This window comes from Carlito syrichta, unplaced genomic scaffold, assembly GCF_000164805.1.
Source record: "Carlito syrichta isolate Samal-C Ts95f unplaced genomic scaffold, Tarsius_syrichta-2.0.1 Scaffold72152, whole genome shotgun sequence".
Taxonomy (NCBI): domain Eukaryota; kingdom Metazoa; phylum Chordata; class Mammalia; order Primates; family Tarsiidae; genus Carlito; species Carlito syrichta.
This window is the reverse complement of record NW_007016248.1, coordinates 18952-42628: the sequence shown is the minus strand read 5'-3', so window position 1 is coordinate 42628 and position 23677 is coordinate 18952. Positions and strand designations below refer to the sequence as shown.

At 35.1% G+C, this 23677-nt stretch overlaps 1 protein-coding gene across 1 annotated transcript in view; it reads right to left on the bottom strand.

The window, feature by feature from the left end:
• Positions 1 to 3554: 3554 nt before the first annotated feature.
• Positions 3555 to 23677, bottom strand: part of LOC103254876 (RRP15-like protein) — a 31171-nt gene continuing 11048 nt past the window's right edge. Inside the window, exon 5 of the mRNA XM_008052865.1 lies at positions 3555 to 6897. Within this exon, the coding sequence (XP_008051056.1) occupies positions 6754 to 6897 (144 nt within the window). The 3' untranslated portion in view covers positions 3555 to 6753. The remainder of the gene's footprint in view (positions 6898 to 23677) is intronic.

The following is a 23677-nucleotide window of genomic DNA, read 5'->3' as shown; positions in this document are numbered from 1 at the left end:
ATCCAGTCATCAAATATGGGCAATAATCAACCCTAATAGTGTTCTATTTAACAGTATTTAGAGGTTGAGTTTTAGAACAGAATAAGCAAAAAAAAGATGTTTTAGTATCTTCTTAAACGTCAGGATCATTTTACTCAACGTGAGACCTGTCTTTTTAAAATATCAAAAATTACATTCTTAAAAAAAAAGTACTGTTATATTCCTATATTCACTTCATTCATTTTTGGCATTTAAAAAATTTACTTATACTATCCATAATGTTTTTAATCTTCCTTGTTTAGTTAATATATCATTCATTGACACTGTGTTTTCACCAATCTTCATGGCCATCATTTTAAAAGGTTGGAGAAAAGTAGAAAAGTTAGGACACATAGCTACTTGAAACTGAACCTTGAACTCAGTTCATAATCCAAAATTATGCTGTCTCCCATCTAACAATGAATATTGATATTTCTTAAAATGTAAACATAATTTTACTGATTATTAAAGAGTGTATTTGGGAGTCCTTGTGAGGACCAAGATGTGACAGTAACGTCTCAGGTAATGTAGTGATTCCTAGTGTTCCTACCATTTGTGAAGAAAGATATCACCACATTGAACATTTTGGACAATGAGCTTTTATATTTATAATACACTTAAGAGAACCCAGTGTTATTGTACAAAGACAAATATTATTGTGTAGAAACCACCCTGGTGTTATGCTTGGTACTACTCTGCGTTTCAGGGCAACTGCTGTGCCTGGCTGCCACACTGATGTTTTCAGAGCTGATGTCAATCCATTGTTTATGTCCTTTCCATGGGAGGGATACATTTTTACCTAAGACTGAAGTCTGGTTCTGTAAGTGCAAAGAAGCAACTGTCTAGTAGCCTGAGGGTGAATCAACAGCTGCGAGGCCACCCACGCATATGGACACAGCTCTCAGCTGTCTCTCCATTCAGGTCCCAGTTGGTCTTGACCCCATACAAATTTGGTGTTTTCACTTTGATGTTTATGAACTGATTGCATTAAAAATGCAGGATAATGATTCAGGGGTTAGAGAAACTGTTATTTATACAAATGTGGTTAACACCTCATTATTTTAAACTGGTTATGCTAATAATGCTCATTGTGCTCTTTATTTTCTTTCTTTCTTTCTTTGCCCAAATCTGCAACCTACATTTGCTCTGGCAGTATGTCGAGTATGTGCTAGAACAGAATGCAATTGTTAGACAAATCTAGGATCCTACAAACAAAGACACTTACTCAGGAAACTTCCTAACTAAGTAGGTTCCTAGAAACAAGTTCAAACCATGGAATTCACTACTTAACATGTACCTGTTACTCTGGCAATTCTAAATATTCCTTTTGATACATCAAAAAACCAATTCTTTCAGGGAAGAACAATAAGATTTAAAGTTTGGTGTATTAATCATAAAAGCTACAGATGATAAATAATACTAAAAAACCAAATGCCATTTGTTGTTAATAGTGAGTTAACAACATTTAAGGACAATAGTTACCCTGTTTAAAATCTGATTATAAAGGAATTTAATACATATTTTTCAAAATATAAATGGTGGGGGGAAAATAAACAATAATTCAATCAATAAAATGGTACCAATATTTGTATATGCCTAAATTACATCCATAAACATTTATGGGAAAAGCTCAAGATAGATTTACAATTCTAAAATTCACTGTTGTTTTCTTAGACCAAATACATGTCCTGCATTTAGTCTTCATTCTTTTAAGTCTATTCTCTTCATACTTCAGATAGCCCCACTGGCCACAAGTAGCTTTTAAAATGTAAAGTAATTAAAATTAAGTTAAAAATGTAGTTCCTCCATATCACTAGCCACATTTGATCCACTCAATAGCCACTTGCACTAGTGGCTACCATAGCACAGACATAAATTATTTCCAACATCACAGAAAGTCCCATCACCAGCAATGATTTAGAGGCTTTAGTCTCTATAATTGTATTATAAAGGATTATGCCCATTCCTCTAACATATATCCTTGTTTACCTTAATGAGTTGAAAACCAAAGAGCATTTAATAGAAAGTTACGTATGTATACCCTGAGAATTAAGGCAAAAAGGGAGAAAGAGGTGAGCAATATTGGACTGAGTATTTTTAACAAAACAAAATAAAACTAAAAAAGTTTACAAACACCAAGAGAAAATGCCCTACATCCTACTTTCTGAAATTATCCTCAGTAGGTTAGATGAAAAATATTAATGTGGTTCTCTAAGCTGGAAAACACTCTTTAGAGATTCTACAATTATTTAAGAATTGTTAGAATGTGTCTTCCATATATACAATTCTGACTAGATTCATTACTCAGCACTTTGTTAAAACATTAATCACAATTCTAAATGTCTTACCACCCACCTCAAACAAGATTCTACTTCTAAATCTGTTTGTAGGTCTCTTTGATTAATACATTTAATCAAGTTTCAGAAAAGCTCACCCAGTAAAAAAAATTTACTAGGCCTACCTCTGCTACAATCGTCAATAAGATTCACCCACCCAACTGGCCAAAAGTCAGACTCCTGTTTTCTTGGGGAAGGAATGAGAGAGCTTTTTGTAGGCATGGAATAGTTTTCTCTCCTGTTTCCAAAATTTGTTCTTACTGCCAATAGTCTCATACTCACCTCAAATAGTCTTCATACTCATAATACCTGCAGGACTTAACAGCCTCTATACCTATCACTGACATGCAGAGTGGAGACAAATACCAATCACACCAATCCTAATAGATGAACGTGAGGAAGAGCAGGATGAATCTCCACTGGAAAAAACATTCCCAAATAAAAACAAAGTTAACATATCAGTGAAGTGTTGACAAACTAATAGTCATAGCTCTGCACATGGTTCATTATTCTAGGATTCCCATTAGTGTACAACCTAGATTCCATTATAGTTTTGTTTCTAAAATGCTATCTGTTAACAAAGAATTTTTAAAGTCCTGGTAGATTTATCACTGTTCAACTAAACTGCCACACTACTCAACTCCTACAGTGAGAACTTACTGCAGGGATTTCACTTTAAAAAAAGTCAATTTTTTGGTCTTTATAGGTTTAAAATAATATCATCTTCTACTATAAACAAATCACTTAAATAATTCTAGCATACTTCCTGGAATGGGTGTTCAATGTCATGTGTTTAACTCTCTAACTCTACTAAGATATTTAAGTCAAGAAATGATGGTAAAGTTACTTTACATCTAAGTTAAAAATGCACAATTTCAGCCAGACTCAGTGGCTCAAGTTTGTAATTCCAGCACTTCGGGAGGCCAAGGCAGGAAGATCCCTTGAGCCTAGGAGTTTGAGACCAGCCTGGGCAACATAGCAAAACTTCATCTCTACCAAAAAAACAAACAAAAAATCATAAAATTAGCCAGGTGAGGTGGCACACACCTGTAGTCCCAGTTACTCAGGAGGCTGAGGTGGGAGAATCACTTAAGTTCAAGAAGTTGAGGCTGCAGTGAGCCATGATCCATGCCACTATACTCCAGCCTGGGTGACAAAGACCTCAATTCAAAAAAATTAATAAAAATAAGCACAAGTTTCTATTTTACAACTACTCATGTTTATTTCCTTAAGAAATTACAAATGTTATAAATAGTTAACCCTTGAACAACACGGGGTTGAACTGCACACAGGTAGAACTGCACGGGTCAATGCATCCAACACCAATGTTGTTCACTGGTCGGCTGTATATAAAACTCATGCTGTACAACATCAATTTACTAAGGACAATAATGGCATGCTGTAGTTATTAAAAGATTCTGAAGTAAAATTTTCTTTCCATTTCATTTATGACCACATATATTAATAAAATTAAAAATAAATACATATAAGGAAGAAAAAGAGTTATCCAAAGGAGGCAAAAGTATTAGCTTATTTATTTGACCTCCTACTATCTTTTTAATAGAAATGTTTATGTTCCTTGAAGACACCTTAACAGGCATTCTCTTAAACATTACAGTTTCTTTAATAACACAATTTCACAGGTAACAGGATTAGTTTAGTTGGTAGTCAATGAATAGTAAGTATATCCATATGTGCAAAATATATTTATTAAAAAGCCCTAAGAGGTTTCTCATTCTCAGAATTTATACATCCCTTTCTCACCCATCTCTTTTAAAGACAAAAAATATTTTTAAAGACTTGCACTCTGCCCTCAAATAAACCTTCCAGTACTACCTACTGAGTCACTTTAGGCTCTAAGTACTGACAGTAAGCCTCTAAACTATTCTATCTAAAGGATTTACATGGTATAATTTACAATCAATTGAATAATATTTGAGCAGTGCAGAATTCTAGGTAACTTGAAATAAATTCAGTGCTCCAACTCCATGCTAAAGTGCTAAATTACGAAGATGATTCTAAGTTATTTTCAATCCTATATTATTCAGTCAGGTATTATCTTTGACTTTCAAATTTTGATGCTTAAAAACAATTAACAACTTAACCTAAACTATGCTAAATACTGACAACACTCACCCCAGTCATCCAAGTATCTAGAGCATTCTAGATATTTGGAATAAGAAATATGTTTAAATTGTTGGTTCCTCTTTTCTATAGTTTTTTTTTAAGCAAAGAAAACTATATTCTTGTGATTAGTTACCAAAAACAAAATCTTAATATTGTTATGTTTAAACAAATAGGTAGAGGAGATTACAGTTCTATCTTTCTTCCCCTTAAAAAAAATTCAAATACAACATAGAAAAATTAAATAAATACAGATTATTAATCTGATTGGTGTCAGAAGAATTTAAGTGTGTAGGTAAAACATTTAGGGTAAAGGTGACAGAACTAGACTATTTCAAACATTCATCTAAAAATACAGTTTCTAAAATACGCTCACCCTTAGGTTCATATTTATACACTATGGTGTTTTACTTATTGTATACTCAAGATGCAGAAATACTAATATACATAAGACATTTCATCCATATGATAAAAATTATTTCATGTAATTTATATATACTTTATAGTCTTCTTATATAAGTGATACTTCTTTTCCTTATAGGGATGACTCAACTTTACTTTGGAATTAAATAATTTCTGAACAATGAAAATTTGCAAATATTTTCTTCCTTACTGTCAACTTGTAAATCTTGTTCAATTCTGTGAAATTAAACAAGGAACTATAAAATACAAGCAAAATTTCAAAACAACTTTTTGGTAAACAAGAAATTATCCATTTCTATCATCTAAATGTAATATTCAGAAAAATTTTCATAAAACTTTAGTATAACCCAGAAACAAGTTAATAACAAAAAATAAAGTATACTCTTTAGTTTGGGGGACAAAAAAGTTTTTAGATGCTGCATATATTTTTTTTCAAAGGTATCTCCATGTTTGTAGGTTATACTGAAATATTAATCTGTGTTAAGTTACATCAAGATATTTAGCACTCATTACTGCTGAGGAATATTTGTTCACATTTATTTATATTAAAAGACACTAAAGTTCAAAAGTTAGAATACAAAAATGTGTTGCAATATTTACTATTTTAACCACTTGATATCTTAAGTGTACACCTTCCTTTATGATAAATACCAGGCCACGGACTAATTTAACTTTAGTCATATAATACAGTAACACTCAAATAGGTGTAAAAATATAAACATTTTTGCTCTAGCACAGTTCAGGGCGGAAGGATTATCCCTCAATATACAACAGATGCAAGTATGTGCAATTGGGTGGTAGGAGGCAAACTGTTTTTATTATGGAAAGATGGTGAAAGAGATAGATTCCTTTCAGAAAAGAGTAGATCACATTTATTAAATAGTTTCCTTAAAAACTTTAGATCTTGGGCCACGTTTCACAGAAATTTTGGATTGATATTAAACAGTCTTTCCCTCCCCTTTCTAACAACTAGATACTACAAGTCACCCAATTTAGTAAACTTTAAGGCAACAATATGGAAACAAGTCTCAAATCAGATGTAATATTCTGCTGCAGATTACTTGTCGAACTCCATCATTTCACTGGCTGGGCAGTTCATAAAAGAGAATTTAAGCCAACTCAAATTTGAGAGGAAAAAAAAGAAGAGAGAGCAAGAACATATCAAATATGCTTCCCAAGAAATTGTGTCTTATTGCCTAAGTGAATCATGAGAATTTCCACCCGACTAAATCTTTCTTGCAAAAACAGCCTAACACTTAAAATAAATCTAAGTCATTATTTGTATTATGTAGTAAAAGGAAACCATATAAAAGTAGAAATCCTTTGGTTCATATTTGCCAGATCATCGAAAGTTAAAATGACCACCCAAAATCAGAAATAGTATAACTTTAAATTTTACTACACAGGTTTTCTCACTAGCATCCCCAAACAAACAAAAATGTATCAATTGTTCTCAAAACTATAGACACCTAGGCCTATAAATTGGAAGAGAAACATGAACTTCAAAGAGTTTATTTTAATTATGAATTGATACTACATTTCTAGAAACACTGGTGATCCTGAAAAACACACCAATAGACATAACCAACATGATCCTGGCAAAATGCACACCTTGCTGGTAAAGCACAAATATTTCTTCTTACAAATGTTTTAAGGAACGATGCTTAAAATTAACCAAGAGTTGAAAAATATAATTTCAATAAAGTGTATGTGAAAAGGGGGAATACCAAAGCTGGTAAAAGTCTTTTTGCTTTCTTACAAGTGGTATTCTTATAACTCCCCAACTATCAGAGGATGAATTATTTTTCTAGAAAAAAATAAAGTGATTGCAAATTGTATTTTCTACAATGCTTTATGCATCAGAGTCACTTGCAGATTCTGGTCTGCTGTCATCTGGTCCATCACTTTCCTTGTCCCAGTCTTTCATAGATGCTCCCATCATGAAATCATCACGTAGGATTTTCCAATCCGGGCCCTCTTCTGATTTCACTTCAGTCTGAGGAAAATTACAGATTCAAAATATTCCAAAGTCAATTTAATCATAAGGAAATAAAAAAGGTCCAAGCTACAAAACAAACTTTAATGCTGAGTTTTACAATAGGGCCAAAACCAAGATAAATTATAAATTGACCATGATCATACACATACAAATATACAATAAAAAACTATACATTCTCAAATTGTTTTAGCAACCCCACAGAAGAAACATAAAAGCAAAATTTTGAAAAGTTTGTGGGGGATAAAAATACAGTAAAATCTAAGTTTGTATTAATTTTTAAAAATCTTTTGACAAACAAAACAGTCTTATAGCGTTATTTAAGTCAGTGAAAATTCATTAGAAAATTGTTGGCAAATTATTCAAACACAAATAGCAATTTAACAAAGGCTTTTGGCTCAAAGTAAATTAAAAGAGAGAAAGGGAAACTAATCTTGGTACTGTGCTAGGTTTTTATAGATGCTATCACATTTAATATTTTATAAAAATTTGAACCAAATGTTCTTTATTTAGGTTACGATCTCATTGCCCGACCCACACCAATCATGTAATCAAAAACTAATCACAAGTTAAAATTATAAATAAGTGAAGCAGGCAATAAACATAATAGGTAGTCAATTCGTTTCATTTAGTCATAGGATTTATGTAGTACCATATAAGAGCCTGAGAATTTCAGGCTTTCATTGCATGGTACAACAGTACCACCTTGTGGTATTAACTAATACAACAGATGCACACACTCAGCTATAAGATTTTACATTCATTTCACAAACATTTATTGAGAATTAACTGTGCATTTAGCATGGTTCTCAGGGTTGAAAAATATAGTCATGAACAAAACAAAGTACCTGTCATCAGGGAGCAAACAGTCTATGCATATTTATTTATTATGTTCACAGAAATAATTTCCGTAAAATTCTAAGCATACTTTTGGTGAGAATACAGTGTTACCTTTGTGGGATCATTAACCACTTAAAAAAGCAATTTTGAATAAAAAAGATATGAAAAGCTGGGCTACAAGATTCCTTACCTGACTCTGCTGAAGCTTCACTTTATTTAAAAAGCATATAGGCCTGAAACATTCATTCCATCAAAAAAAAAAAACAACAAAAAAACAACTAGACTCTATTACAAACTGAAAAAATGTCCTACTGGCTCACCCCCATCTTCCTTATGTCAAAGTATCGAGCAAAGCTTGTGCTTAAATATAACCTGAAGACTGAACAGGATATGAATGTGAGCAAAGATTTCAGAACTGATTCAGTAAATCAAATATCAGTACACTTTGTACTATAATTTAACCAACATAAAGAGACAAATGAAAAACATCTGTGCTATTTAAAAACCAACAATAAAACAGTTCCAATATTTCTCATGCCACACTGACAGGAGACCAATAAAGTAGGAAGGTAAACTCTCTTCATAGAATATGCTACACTCTCTATCCCTTATTTCTACAATATCAAACCTACACTCCTAAAACTGAAATGGTATTTCTACTAGGTTAAGTTATTTAACTGGATAAATGGTCATTTTCCTTGATTTAATCCAAGTTTTCTTTGTCAATCTCCTCACCTCAAATAAAAGAGCTGTTAACAAATGGACAAAGATCTACTCAGAACCAACAATTATAACATCTCTCCTGTTAAATTAACAATTCAAAGCTTTCAATTAAATTCTAAGAAGTGCATAGCCATATAAAAATTGCTGACTATCAAAGATCTATCCTGACTCTGATTTCTGTGTTTACATATGAACATGTGCAATCTCAATGTTAAGCTTCCATGTTTAGACAACTACACCCAGCAAGCTATCAACATGATACCAAAAGAACAGGCCAATCCCACACAACTGACCTCTAGTCTGGGTGACAGAGTGAGACTCCAACTCAAAAAAAAAAAAAAAAAAGTTAGTTTTTAAAAGTAAAAAAGCAGAAGTATGGTCTAAAATAAAAGAGAGCAAGACACAATAAAATGCAGAGTGTGAACCTTAACTGGATTTGGTTCTCAAAGTTATAAAAAAAATCCTTTTAGTTGCATGTTATGTAAATTAATGCTCAATAAAACTGTTTAAAAAATGGGAGAGAGAATAACTTTGACACATATCTGGGCGGTACCTTCAAATACTCAACCCAAGCAAAGGAAAACTGTTTTGAGAGAAAGGCAGATAGCACTATAGAACAAACATGAATAAATGTTAACAATTTTTGAATCCAAGTGATAGAAATACAAGTGTTCACACAACTATTCTTTGAAATTTTCCTCCTGTTAGAAAATGTTCATAAAAGAAGTGGGATAAGAAAGAATTCTCAAATTTATATTAGGTACATAATGATTAAATACAAGATGCATTTTATTTCTAGTAAACTTTAATTCCTTGATAAATGAACAGAACTTATTAAAAAAATGTTCTAAGTTAATTTCATGAGTTCCATAATTCTGAAATTTCTATGGTAACATTTTATTTTATATAATAGTTTTGAGAGATTAGATTTAAGATGTGTCAGTCTCCATTCCACATCAAATGAAAGGGACATGAGTCCTAGGAAAAGTCAGAATGCAAGATGCTTCCCTCCTTACTCTTCCTAGTCTTGCTAATGTAGCTCATTAGCCAGCCCTAGTTCCTGGAGCTAATCTGGGTGAGAGACACTTTCTGTTGTGATTCTTACTATTTTTAGTAACTTAGATCTTTTTAAACAGCAGGCACTAATGGTTGCAACAGGATTTTGCAGTTATACAACCTACATTTTGATTTGATTATAACTGGTCAGATCAGAAACTACCCTACATTAAAACTTAACAGCAAATTTTAATAGAAATGAAAACCTGGTTTTAAACTGTTCCCATCAACAGTAATATGTACAATCCTGCTCGTACAAACTTGTAGTCTCACTTTTCTCTAAACTCTAATCTATTTAGGCATTTTCAGTAAACAAACACTAAGCTGAATTATTTACAAAGTTAGGATTCCACACATTCCTATCAGAGAAGCTTTTATGTGAGAGTAAAACACTGCTGCCCTGCAATGCAGGGGCAATTTAAGGACAGTATCTTTCTCTAACCCTTTGCCTACCTTTCACCCCCAACTTCATTTAAAAACTAAATCCTCAAAGTTGTGGGGGGACCACCAAGAGACCTGTGTGAGGAAGTTCCTCTATTCTTCAGCTTCAGTCTTTAAAAGCAATGACTCAGATCTAAGAACCAGAAAGAACACACATACAAAAAGTACATGTATTAAAAGTACATAGCAATTCAGAGTCTGGGTCTAAGTTGTAAGACACCCAAGAAGCCAGGTATTTCAAAAGTATTTCCACCACTAAATATCTAGCCACAAAGAAATTATGAGGTTTTTAACTATAAAAACTTTATGAGAGCACCTATCTTATCTCTGTGTTTGACATTTAAAGTGCTCATGCCACAAAAATCAGAAAAACTAAACACCTAGCCTCTTCCAGTAACCTTTCTTCCTAGGGACTTCTACTGAAATGTGCTGCCCTGCCATCACTAAGGATATCACTTTCCAACAGAAATTACCTAGTATTTTCCTTACTACACATTATTGCAGTTTCATTACAACAACAAAATTTGAAATTGATATACCAGCAATTTCAAATTTGCCATGAAGTCTATAATTCAAGAGTACAAAGCTAGGCATGGTGGTGCATGCCTGTAATCCCAGCACTTTGGGAGGTTGAAGCAGAAGGATCACTTGAGCCCAGGAGTTCAAGACCAGCCTGGGCAACATAGTGAAATCTTGTCTCTACAAAAATTCCAAAAATTAGCCAGGTAGCATGTGCTTGTAGTCCCAGCTACTCGGAAGGCTAAGGCAGGAGAAATGACTGATTCCAGGAGTTTGAGATCAGCCTGGGTAACATAGAGACCTCATCTCTACAAAAAATCCAAAAATTAGCTGGGCATAGTGGCGTGCACCTGCAGTCCCAGCTGCTCAAGAGACTGAGGCAGAGGAATTGCCTGAGCCCAGGAGGTCAAAGTTGTGGTGAGCAGTGATCATGCCATTGCACTCCGGTCAGGGCGACAAAGTAACAACCTGACTCAATTTTAAAAAAATAATAATAATAAGGAATACAAGTGTCATATAGTGAGCACTTTCTTAACAGCAGCTAGTATATTCTCCTTAGAGACTCACAGATTCAAAATGCATCATACATTCGCTTCTGACTCGCCTTTAGAAAAAACAAAATCACATTCTAAGAAACTATAATCTTGATTAACATATTGGGAAAATATCAGTAGATAGGTACATGTTCTGAATGGAAAAAGAGAGGTATTATTACTTTAGGAGTTAAAGCTTAAATTTTTAATGAAATCTTTCTTAATAAATGTAAAATGTAAGTTTTTATTGCTTCCTTAAACAATGTCCTAAACACAATTTAATCTCTTTTAAAATCACTCAGAGTCTACAGCAAGAATCAGTAAACAGGCCTTGCCACATGTTGACATGTAGCTGGTACAATGCTTCATTTATTTGGAAGGGATTACAGGTTCTGGATTACAGAATTCCTTCCAAATAAGTGAAAATTAATTCTCCAAACCTTGAAACCTTTAAATTTAATCATGTGGAAAACTCTCTAAAATACACTATCCCTCTTCCCTGACTCAGTAAACAGATTAACTGCTCTTAAAGATTCAGGGACCCTCCTGAGAGTCAGCTCCTGCTACAAATGGTCTCACCACACTTTGCTACTCTGGTTGCCTCCTTTGTGGCCATACTTCTCCCACACTGTTGCTGTTAACTTGGCCGTTATTATCAATCTTCTCATCTGTGATTATAACCTGGAACAGCCTTTGCCTCCAAAAGTCTTTACCTTTCAAACATGTTGCTTCTTTTAGACTCTCAATTTTGGTCAAAAAGGTCAGATACTATTTCTGAGTCTCCCAAGTTGTCAACTTCACAGTTATTCCCTTTCTCTTATCCCTCCACATCATGTTAATCCCCAATCAAGTCAATCTAGATCTCAAATCTGATTCCTATTTTCTCAGATTGCCTCTCCAATCTGATTCCTATTTTCTGTTCATACCCAACCCATTCCATCCCCACACAAGGAGTTCTTCTCTCTTGCTTTAGTTATGGCAACTGTCTCCCTTTTCCTTAAAAATAATGCCAAATAAATGAAAAGAAATAAAGTCCAAATTCCTTAACAGAATTATGAGACTTCAAGTCTGATTCTAACTTCCTCAGAATCTCTTTTTCTAACACTCCACCCATTAGCAAACACCCTATATCCCAACCTCCATGGAAGAAAATAGAATAAAAAGAGAAAATTATAAAATTATGACAAATTACAGAACTGGTAGGCTTTTTTCCCTTTGCCACGTTTGCTTCACTCCATTTTAAATTCAAAGCTAAGTTACTTATATTTTTCTGAAGCATATTCCTCTAGAGAACCATGTTTCCTATGCACATCACAATATTTCCAACTTTAAGACTTTCTAATTTTATGGGCTAAGTACAATGGCTCACACCTGTAATACCAGCACTTTGGGAGGCTAGGGCAGGAGGATTACTTACTTGAGCCAGAAGTTTGAGGCCACACTGAGCAACCCAGCAAAACCTCATCTCTTTAAAAAGCGGGGGGGGGGGGGAACCTTTCTAATCTTATGAGCAATATACAAACTACCTGAAACATTTACTAACTCAATTGAGAAAAGGGTTTCTCTTGTTTTTAAGTAAAATGTTTGGTGGACTGATTCATTCCATAGAAGCAGACATTCAACACGTCACCTAAAATTTCTATTTCTGGGGTAAGGATCATTATTTTCTTAGGTTTTCTCACACCTACTAGCAATATTACTTTCTACAGCCTAATCAAACAAAAATATAAATGCAATAAAATACTACAGGAGAACTTCCCAAAAAATGGAATTATCTTTTGGAGGGCAAGCCACTTCCCCCATTAGGTAAGTGTTCTTCCTAGGAACTCATCAGCATCAGTGTATCAGCAGGCACAGTTGCGAGGTTACATTCAGTTTCAGTAATTTCTCTTTTTTTGAGATTCTTTCAATGCATTTGCCCATTTCATGATGGGTGATTTACCAGTACACCTGCCCATACCACACTGAGTGTGCACCAGTTTTTGGACAACAACGGCATGACCCTTGGGCCCAACTCTCCCAATTCACCTGATCTCGCCCCAAGAGACTTTTGTTTTCCCAGATGAAAAAAGTCCTCAAAGGGAAATGTTTTGTCAATGTGGAAGAGAGGAAACAAAAAACAGAAGCACTAAAAGGTATCAATATTGACAAGTTCAAAAACTGTTTTGAGCAGGAGAAAGTGTCTCGATAGGTGTATTGCATCAACTGGATAGTGCTTTGAAAGTGACTGAAGTTTATACATGTACGAATAAATACAAAATGTTTTCACCTTTGGGAGGCTGAGGTGAGTGGATTGCCTGAGCCCGTGGGTTCAAGACCCGCCTGGGCAGGCGAGACCTCATCTCTACAATAAATCAAAAAATTAGCCAGGCGTGGTAGCGCATGCCTGTAGTTCCAGCTACTTGGAAGGCTGAGGCGGAAGGATCGCCGGAGCCCAGCAGGTCGAGGCTGCAGTGGCCGGGAGCGGCCACTGCACTCCAGTCTGGGCGACAGAGTGAGACTCCAACTCAAAAAAACTCCCATATGTTTTATAAGTAAATGCCGGGGTTTTTTTTGGTCCCCCCCTTGTAAGTCCCTAATGTTGATTTAACAAGATTTACATTGATCATGACATGATGGCAAACAGAGAAAACAATAAGCATTATTGAAAAGTGGACATTGGACAATGAATTCACCAATTAGTGACTTACTCCTGCACATTAGCATTGCAATGAGAGAAATATTTTTAAATGAAGTAAAATAAGATTGTTAAATCTGTGAATGTCAAGGGGACAATGTGCTTACAAGTATTAAAGTGACATACATTCTCTGTACAAATAAACTGGCTTAACATTATAGAAGTAGTTATGCGATGGTTTCTAAAAAAAAAAAAAACTGGTTTCTAAAAGAAAATTTAAAAAAAACTGAAGAGCTAATTTTTATAGTTGAAAAATTACTTAGAATAATACGTGCACAAGGCTCCAGTTAAAGGCTTTTTGATTTATAAATATTAGTTGTTATCTCTTATTGAGCCTATAAAGTACCTTTATTTTACTTTGCAGTACCCAAGTCCAGCTCCAAAGAATACAGTAAAATAATTAGTAACTCAAATATAATTTATCCATTTGACAACTTTAAAATACTTATAAGTCATCTAAAAATCTCTTCTCCTAAAAATGATCTTTAAAAAGTGATTACAACTTTTTCATTCCTAAAGGTTATCTAAGATACAAGTTTCTAAGTACTTTACTCCAACACTAATCATTGCATATAACAAAATTAGGAAATAGATAAACAATTCAAAAGATAAAAATATCATTCAAGTCAGCAGGGTCAGAAGATTAAAAAGATAATAAATAGCTAATGATATGAAAGACAGTCTGAAATATTTTTTTTTTCATTAATCAGTATTTTTTATTATGGTTTTGTGGGGTACAGTTAAGGGTTAGTTGTACAATTACGTTTCATTCAGGCACCCTGTTGATAAGAGGTGTTTTCCCATCCCCCGACAGATATTTGCTACTGTTAATCCCATCCCCCTCCCCCCCATAGTTTCCCAGCACCGTCAGTCATTTCTTATAGTATTGCATTGGATGTTCTGAAATATTTTTTAAAAGATACTCAATCTAGATGCCAAAAACCTTTGTTTCAAATGGAAAGTGCAGACTTTTAACAGTAACTCTTTCCATTGACAATGGAGCCCTCAAAAATACAAAATATGAAATGAAGGCCAGGTACAGTGACTCATGCCTGTAATCCCAGCACTTTGGGAGGCCGAGGCGGGAGGACTGCTTAGGCTCAGAGTTTGAAACCGACCTGGGCAACATAGAGACTTTGTCTCTACAAAAAACTGTTTTCTAAAAAAAAAAAAAAGCTGGAAGTGGAGGCATGTGCCCTGTAGTACTAGCTACTGAGGAGGCTGAGGTTGGAGGATCACTTGAGACCAAGAGTTTGGGCTGCAGTTAGCTATAATCATGGCATGTGCCAGTCGGTGACACAGTGAGATCCAAATTCAAAAACAACAGCATGTTGGCTGTGGGTTTCTCATACATGGCTCTTACTATTTTGAGGTATGTTCCATCTATGTCTAGATGTTCGAAGATTTTTAATCAAGAAGGGGTACTGGATTTTATCAAAAGCTTTGTCAGCACCTAATGATATAATCATGTGGTTTTTGTCTTTACATCTGTTATGCATTTAATTACATTTATGGTCTTATGGATGTTGAACCAGCCCTGCCTCTCGGGGATGAAGTCTATTTGGTCATGGTGGATGATTTTTGAGATGTGCTGTTGGATCTGGTTTGCTAAAATCTTGTTGAGAATTTTAGCATCTATGTTCATCAAGGACACTGGCCTTTAGTTCTTTCTTTGTCAGATCTTATTCCGGTTTGGGTATCAATGTGATGTCAGCTTCATAAAATGATTTGGGGAGAGTTCCATCTTTCTCGATTTCCTGGAATACTTTCAATAGGATTGGTATCAGCTCCTCCATATAAATGGAAAGCCATCTAGTTTGGGGCTTTTTTTTTTGTAGGTAGTTTTCTTATGACAGAGTGAATTTCCTGGGTTGTTTGTTATTGGTCTATTTAGGGTCTCGATTTCTTCTTTTTTCAACCTGGGGAGGTTGTGTGATGTCAGAAAGTCCTCCATTTCACTTAGGTTTTCAAGTTTGTTTCCATACAGGTATACATAGTAATCTCTGATAATCTTTTGTATTTCTTTGGGGTCAGTTGTGACTTTATCTTTTGCACTTCTGATTGTGTTTATTTGGGCTTTTGCTCTCTTTTTCTTGGTCAGCCTAGTTAGGGGTCCATCAATCTTGTTTATCCTTTCAAAAAACCAGCTTTTGATTTCATTGATTTTTTTGAATTATATTTCTCTCTTTTATGTCCCAAATTTGGGATTTTATTTTGGTGATCTGGATTCTTCTGCATAGGGTTTCAGTGGTCTTGCTCTTCCAGCTTCCTTAGGGGATTTGTTAGGCTATTAACTTGTGATCTTTCCATTTTCTTCATGTGTGTTCGCAGAGATATGAATTACCCTCTTAGGACAGCTTTCATGGCATCCCAGAAGTATTGGTAAAATGTTTCTTTGTTTTCATTTGTTTCCAGGGGAGTGAAAATGGAACCATTTCCCCTGAAAACTGGAGCAAGACAAGGATACCCACTCTCACCCCTCCTGTTCAACATATTAGAAATCCTGCTGGGCTCGGTGGCTCAGCCTGTAATCCTGCGCCTTTGGGAGGCTGAGGTGAGTGGATTGCCTGAGCCTGTGGGTTCGAGACCCGCCTGGGCAGCGAGACCTCATCTCTACAATAAATAAAAAAAAATTAGCCGGGCGTGGCAGCGCATGCCTGTAATTCCGGCTACTCGGAAGGCTGAGATGGAAGGATAGCCAGAGCCCAGCAGTTCGAGGCTGCGGTGGCCGGGAGCGGCCACTGCACTCCAGTCTGGGCGACAGAGTGAGACTCCGTCTCAAAAAAAAAAAAGAAATCCTAGCTAGAGTAATCAAACAAAAGAAGGAAATCAGGGGTATCCAAATAGAAAAAGGAAGTTAAGTTATCCTTCTTTGCAGACATGATTCTATACCATGAAAACCCAAGAGAATCTGTCAAAAAAAACTCCTTGTACTGATAAAGGACTTTGACAAACTTTAGGGTATAAAATAAATGTGCAAAAGTCAGTCGTATTCCTATACATCAACAATAAACAAACAGAAAATCCAAATAAAAACCACAATCCCATTCACAATAGCCACAAAAAATATGAAATACCTAAACATATTCCTAACCAAAGAAGTCAAAGGCCTTTACAATGAAAACTACAAAACACTGCTCAAAGAAATCAAAGATGACACAAATGGAAAAATATTGCGTGCTCATGGAGTGGAAGAATCAACATTGTTAAGTTGGCCATCCTACCCAAGGCAATCTGCAGATTTAATGCAATACCCATTAATTTACCAGCAGCATTCTTCTCAGACCTGGAAATGACAATACAGGAATTCATATGGAAACATAAATGCCCACAAATAGCCAAAACAATTCTCAACCAAAAAAAAAAAAAAAAAAAAGCAGGAAACATCACATTCCCAGATTTTAAGCTTTATTATAAAGCTTCAATAATCAAAACAGCCTAGTTGGTACAAGAACAGGCATACAGACCAATTGAACAGGATAGAGAATCTAGAAGCAAAAACTCAATTTTTCAACCAACTTATCTTTGACAAAGCCTCCATCATCAACCACTAGGGAGAGCAGAACCTATCCAGTAAATGGTGCTGGGAAAACTGGCTGACCACATGCAGAAGATTAAAACAAACTGCTACCTGTCACCATACACAAAAATCAACTCAAAATGGATAAAAGACCTAAACATAAAACCTCAAACTATAAGAACCTTAGAAAATGCAGGAGACACCCTTACGGAAATTGGAATTGGCAACCAATTCCTGATCAAAGTCCCAAGTGCCCATGCCATAAGAGATAAGATAGACAAGTGTGACCTCATCAAACTGACAAGCTTTTGCAAGGCAAAAGAAACCATTGAGAGAGTGGGGAGACAGCCCACAGACTGGGAAAATATATTTGCCAACTGTATATCTGACAAAGCCCTAAAATCTAGGATCCACAAGGAACTCAAATGTGCCAAAAAAAAAAAATAAATAAACAGCTCCATTACAAAGTGGGCAAAAAACTATGAATACACACTTCTCAAAAGAAGACATACGAGCAGCCAACAGATAGACAAAAAAATGCTCAGCCTCAGTAGTCATCAAATAAATGAAAATTAAAACCACACCAAGATACCACCTAACTCCAGTCAGGATGGCCATCATCAATAACTCAAAAACCAACAGATGCTGGAGAGGATGCGGCGAAAAGAGAATTTCTACACTGTGGGTGGCAGTGTAAACTAGTACAACCTCTATGGAAAACAGTGTGGGGATTTCTAAAAATCTAAAAATTGACCTCCCATATGAACCTGCAATCTCCCTACTGGGAATATACCCAGAGGAACTCAAATCACTCTATGAAAAAGATACCTGCACATGCATGTTTATTGCAGCATTATTCATAATAGCAACAACAGAACCAACTGTGTTGCTCATCGAAAGAGGACTGGATAAAAAAATGTGGTGATCCCACGCCTTTGGGAGGCTGAGGTGAGTGGATTGCCTGAGCCCGCGGGTTTGAGACCTGCCTGGACGACTTGGCGAGACCTCATCTCTACAATAAATCAAAAATTAGCCCAGCGTGGTAGCGTGTGCCTGTAGTTCCAGCTACTTGGAGGGCTGAGGTGGAAGGATTGCTGGCACCCAGCAGGCGAGGCTGTGGTGGCCGGGAGCGGTCACTGCACTCCAGTCTGGGTGACAGAGTGAGACTTCAACTCAAAAAAAAAAAAATGTGGTACATGTACACGACGGAATATTATGCAGCCATAAAGAGAGACAAAATTATGAACTTCACAGCAATTTGGACTTACGCGAGGCTATAATACTGAGCTATCTGTCACAGAAACAAAGAACCAAGTATCACATGTTCTCACTCATAGATGGATGTTGAACAACTGCCATAACACTATAAGAAAGGGATTGGCAGTAGTGGGAAACTGCCAGGGGAGGGCGGGGGCAGGATTGGCAATAGTGGGAAACTACTAGAAGAGGGGAGCACACTTCATCAACAAGGGTACCTGCATAATGAACATCTGTATACCTAACTCTGAATTGTACCCCACATATTTAAAATAAAAACAAACAAAAAATAGAACATATGATGAAATGAGCCAAATATGGATATACAGTGCACAAATATACACATCCTTATAACAGACTCATAAATCATAGATATATGACTTGTAAAAAATGAATCTGAGAAATTGTGTGCATCAAATTAAAAAACAAAAATCAACATACTAGAAAAATTTTAAAAGCATACACTTTGTTTTTTAGGAAACAACTTTAAACACACATACACATTTATGTCCATGTATCTAAATGTTTAAAAATCCACAAAGAAATAGGGATTATCACAAAAGTTGTTTCCAAGGAAGACACAAATTCAAAGAAATAAAGATGTCTACATCTGCTTTGTACATACAGAAATGTCCTTCTTTATAAGGCTAAAATTTTTAAGTAGGCTTATAAACAAGTATTTTTAAATATTCACTTCAAAGTACAAAAAATGTTCATTATCAATTATTTAAAGGATTATTGCTCGTAAAATATTTTAGAATCAATTTTAGACTACCAATAGTTTCATTAAAGCAATAGAGCCATGATAAGGTGAACATTTCTGCTTTTAAAAGACATCTTTTAGTTAAATGTCAAGCATGCATTTATTTCTACTTCTAATAGAAAACTCCATAAAATTAAATGATATAAAAGGTATAAACAAAAAAGGAAACAATGCAAAAGAGAAAATAATAGAAAATACAAGATGCCAGCAATTGTTTTAAGGGGATGAAAACTGGATAGTACAGTAGTAATCAATTTACAAAGACAAAACTGACATCCAAATGAGAATCAAGTAGATTCATGTCAAGAACAAGAGGTAACTGGAAGAGGGAGGAGTGGAGAGTGTGATCAAAACAGAAGATTGGCTGGCTTTCTATATAAGAAGCAGTTAGACCCCTTGGTGCCCTCCTGAACTTATGGAGGCAAGTGACTGACCCCAGGCTACCCTAACACAAACAAGTAGTTTAGTCTCTGAAGATATTCCCACAGAGGTCTTGGACTCTGAAACACTTGAGCACAAAGAGATTTTATTGCTTAAGTCTACATACTGAAAGCTGAAGCCCCAAAGACTATCCCTACATTCTGCTCTGGGAATATCAGCAGATTTTAGGCCTCTTCTCAAAAACAATGATAGTTGCAGCAAAAAAATCTATAAAAACTGACATTTGGACTTCCCCCAATGAAAGAACCAACTCTACTGGATTATCCTATAGCTGAGCTCACCAATCAGCAATCTCAGCTCACTCTCAAATTTTCAGTCAACTCTTTAATACTTTACCCTTAAATATGAATAGACAGTGACAATCACCATTCACTTGTGGAAGACCTCCAACTAGAGACTGAGACCAAAATAAATAGCAAAAATGAGCCCAGAAGACACAAAGACAATAAAGAACAGAAGAAAAAATTTCAATACCTATAAATTAATTTCTCAGAAAATAGATATCATGAAATAGAAATAAGACTCCAAGAAAGGAACAATTAAATAACAAAGAAGTCTCCAAAATTTAAAAATATGAAATCAGATTTTTTCCCCCCAATTCAATATAAGGCCTAGAAATCGAAGAACTTCTTCAGAAAAGGGTCAAAAGAAAATTAGAAAGAAAAACTTATGAAAATCAGAGATTGCTCCAAAAGACCCCAAAACAAATGAACAGGAATGCCAAAAGGAGAAAACAGAAGAGAAAGCGACAAAATTAAAACAAACAAACAAACAAAATAACTAGTCTAGAAGTGAAAAACATGAAATTATACTGGATTGATTATAAAGCCTACAAAGTGTCCAGCACAGGAATTTTTAAAAAGCCACCCCAGGGCATTTCACTGCAAAAGTTTTTAAGAATAGGATAGTGAAAACAGTTAAAGTTTCCAAAGAACAAAGAATCAGAACAGATGAAGTTCAGAATTTTGAACCTCTCATTGTCAAAAAATAAAAGGAAAACATAAGAAAATTTCCGAGAAAACTGCTTTCCAACATGGAGATCTATGTTATATCAGTTTCCTGTGGTTGCCATACAAGTTACCACAAATAAGGTAGCTTCAGCAACAGCAACTGACTCTCTCAAAGTTCTGGAGGCCAGAAGTCCATAATCTGGCAAGGTCTCATTCCCTCTGGGGGCAATCCGTTTCTGGTAGATGCCGGTATTCTTTGACTTATAGCTGTACACTCCCTCCTATGCCTTCTGTCTAAGCAGTCTTGTCACTGGACTTAGGGCCCACCTTAATTTAGGATTACCTTGTCATGATAAGATCATTAACTTAATTGCATCTGCAAAAACCTTTATTCCGATAAGGGACACTCACAGGTTCAAGAAATTAAGACTTGAGCATATTATGAAAGCCATATATCAGGCAAGCACACCAATAAAAAAATAAGAATACCTATGCTCTTTCCCAGAAAGCTACTAATAACTCTGCCATCATCAAAATGCAGAAAGCCAAGAGAAAAGATAAAAAGACATTTAGTCTAAAAAGCAGAGGTTACCAAACAGGACAGAGGCAAGATATATTTCCAGGACAGATAAAGCAATACCGCAAAAAGACTGCACGTAGCAGATAAAGAACTAGTTTAGATTGTAGCAATATGACTATTGAGAAGGGGTTAAAGGTCCTTTTGAAGAGTGTGGAGAGACTTTGGTGTATCAAAAATAAGAAAAAAGAGGCAAGTGTCAACTCTAGGAAAATAAAAATTTTAAGAAAGTAAGTAGAATATTATTATTGTATACTATTTTGCTCAGCAGTATTTACCTTGAATATTTAGTCAAAAATCTAAATATACTATGTTGGAAAGACAGACTGTGAAGAGATGTGAGAGTGAAGAGAACAATACTACTTATCTTCCAAAAAAGATAACACTTAGTATTGAAAAAGAAATAGTGTAAATGTTATTTAAGATCTGGGGGGAAATACTATAAGAAAGACCAAAGAGTTGAAAATGGCTACCTTGAGGGCAAAACAAGGTGTAGAGAGGAAGTGGAACGGCAATGGTTATTTTATTCAATCATAAGTTTACTTCTGATATTGTGCGTCTACTGTTTTGTTTTGATTTTTTAAAAAAATTAAGATTCTAATGCAGACAAAAACAAAGATTCAGAGAAAAACTACTTGTTCAGGCCTCTAACAGTTAAAAACCATTTGTCACAATGTCTCAGTTTCTAATACTTTGAAGAAATATAGAATTTCTATGAAAATTCTTGAAGTCAATGTTCTTTAAAACAGAGTCAAGTCATGTGGTCATTAGGAGAAAAAAACAACAATGCCAAAACCACTCCTCAAGTATGTTGACTACAATGGACTCAATCTCTATAATTTGTACTATATTATCATAATTCTATACCAATTTACTTTAAAACTCCTGCTCTTTTGTGTTATTGTACATAAGGCTTTAATGTCAACCATGAATAACATATATAACTGGGAAAAGGAACTGAAATAATCACCATGAAAGTGTTTTCAAATTGGTATACTAATAGCTACCAGTAAGTCCAGGTTGTAAGGTGGGTGGATTCTAATTTTAGAGATTTCACAAAATTAGGAATACTAGATTTAAAAAAAATCTGGGTCTGAATACCACTACAGCCCAGGGAAGAAACAAGTGACAACCCTGAGTTCTTTTCTTACACTGTGTGTGTAATAGCAAAGGGTATAATAGCTATGGGAGCTAGAAAAAGGTAAAATATAAGGAAAAAAAGGCAAATGTGATTCTCCACTTACTTAATTTCTTCCTTTATCCACTACAATAATCTATGATTCATTTGTGATAGCACTGTGGCATACTCAAACTACATCTACCTTTGCCTTCCCTCCTTTTCCTCAACTGCCTCAAAACTCCATCTATTTCAAGTAACATACATAAATTTACTGATCTATGCTCTTAAATGAAGGTTACCACAGTTACTTTGATGCCTCCCACAGAAGTAGCCACTTAATTTACATTTTATTGTACCTGATATCAGCATGTAGTCTAGACATACTAATCTAGAATCTGTATGCTGTCAAATTTATCTTGTTTACTTACTTGTAGTCATTTGTCTATCTTAATTATAAGACTATAAAAAACACAAAGGTAGTACCTTTACAAATAAGCACTTAATAAATATCTTTATGGCAATAACTGATCCAATCACAAACAGTATAGTACTTTCACAGCTATTCAGATTCAAGCTCAAGTAGAATTTTTTTTTTTTGAGTCTGTCACCCAGACTGGAGTGCAGTGGCCGCTCCCGCCCACTGCAGCCTCGACCTGCTGGGCTCCGGCGATCCTTCCCCCTCAGTCTTCCAAGTAGTGCGCACTACCACACCCGGCAATTTTTTGATTTATTGTAGAGATAAGGTCTCACCAAGTTGCCCAGGCAAATCTCAAACCCACAGGCTCAGGCAATCCATTCACCTCAGCCTCCCAAGGCGTGGGATTACAGCTGAGCCAATTGAGCCTGGCTAGAATTTTTTTAAAAGGAGCCTGTTTTTATACAAATATGAAAACAATCATTTTTAAAAGAAAGAAATGTGTCAGGGTACTGGTGGCATGGGACAGGTAGTTCTAGAAACAAATTTCTTTTAGAGAAAAACCACTTTGGTTTGAGTCTCAAGCAATTTTTGACCTTGTCCCAGATTAATATTATGCCTGTGATCAATGAAGTAGAAAAAAAGGAAGTCAAGGGCAAGTACAAATGGTTAAGAAAATGAAATGTCATTGGAAAGAATTTGTCGTGTCTTTTCATAACTCATGAAAGAAATAACCCCAAATCAAAAATAAATGCTTCTATAAACAGTTATTTTGAAACCAACAGGAAAAAGAGTCTTTACTTTCCTTCTTCCCACTAGTTCTCTCCCATCCAATGCTGCTGAATCTTTCTCCAATTCTTACAATAAAATGTTTACTAGCAAGAATAAAGTCCATTAAGGCTTTTTAACTAAAAAATATAAATCCTCAAACATAGTGTTCATGTATTT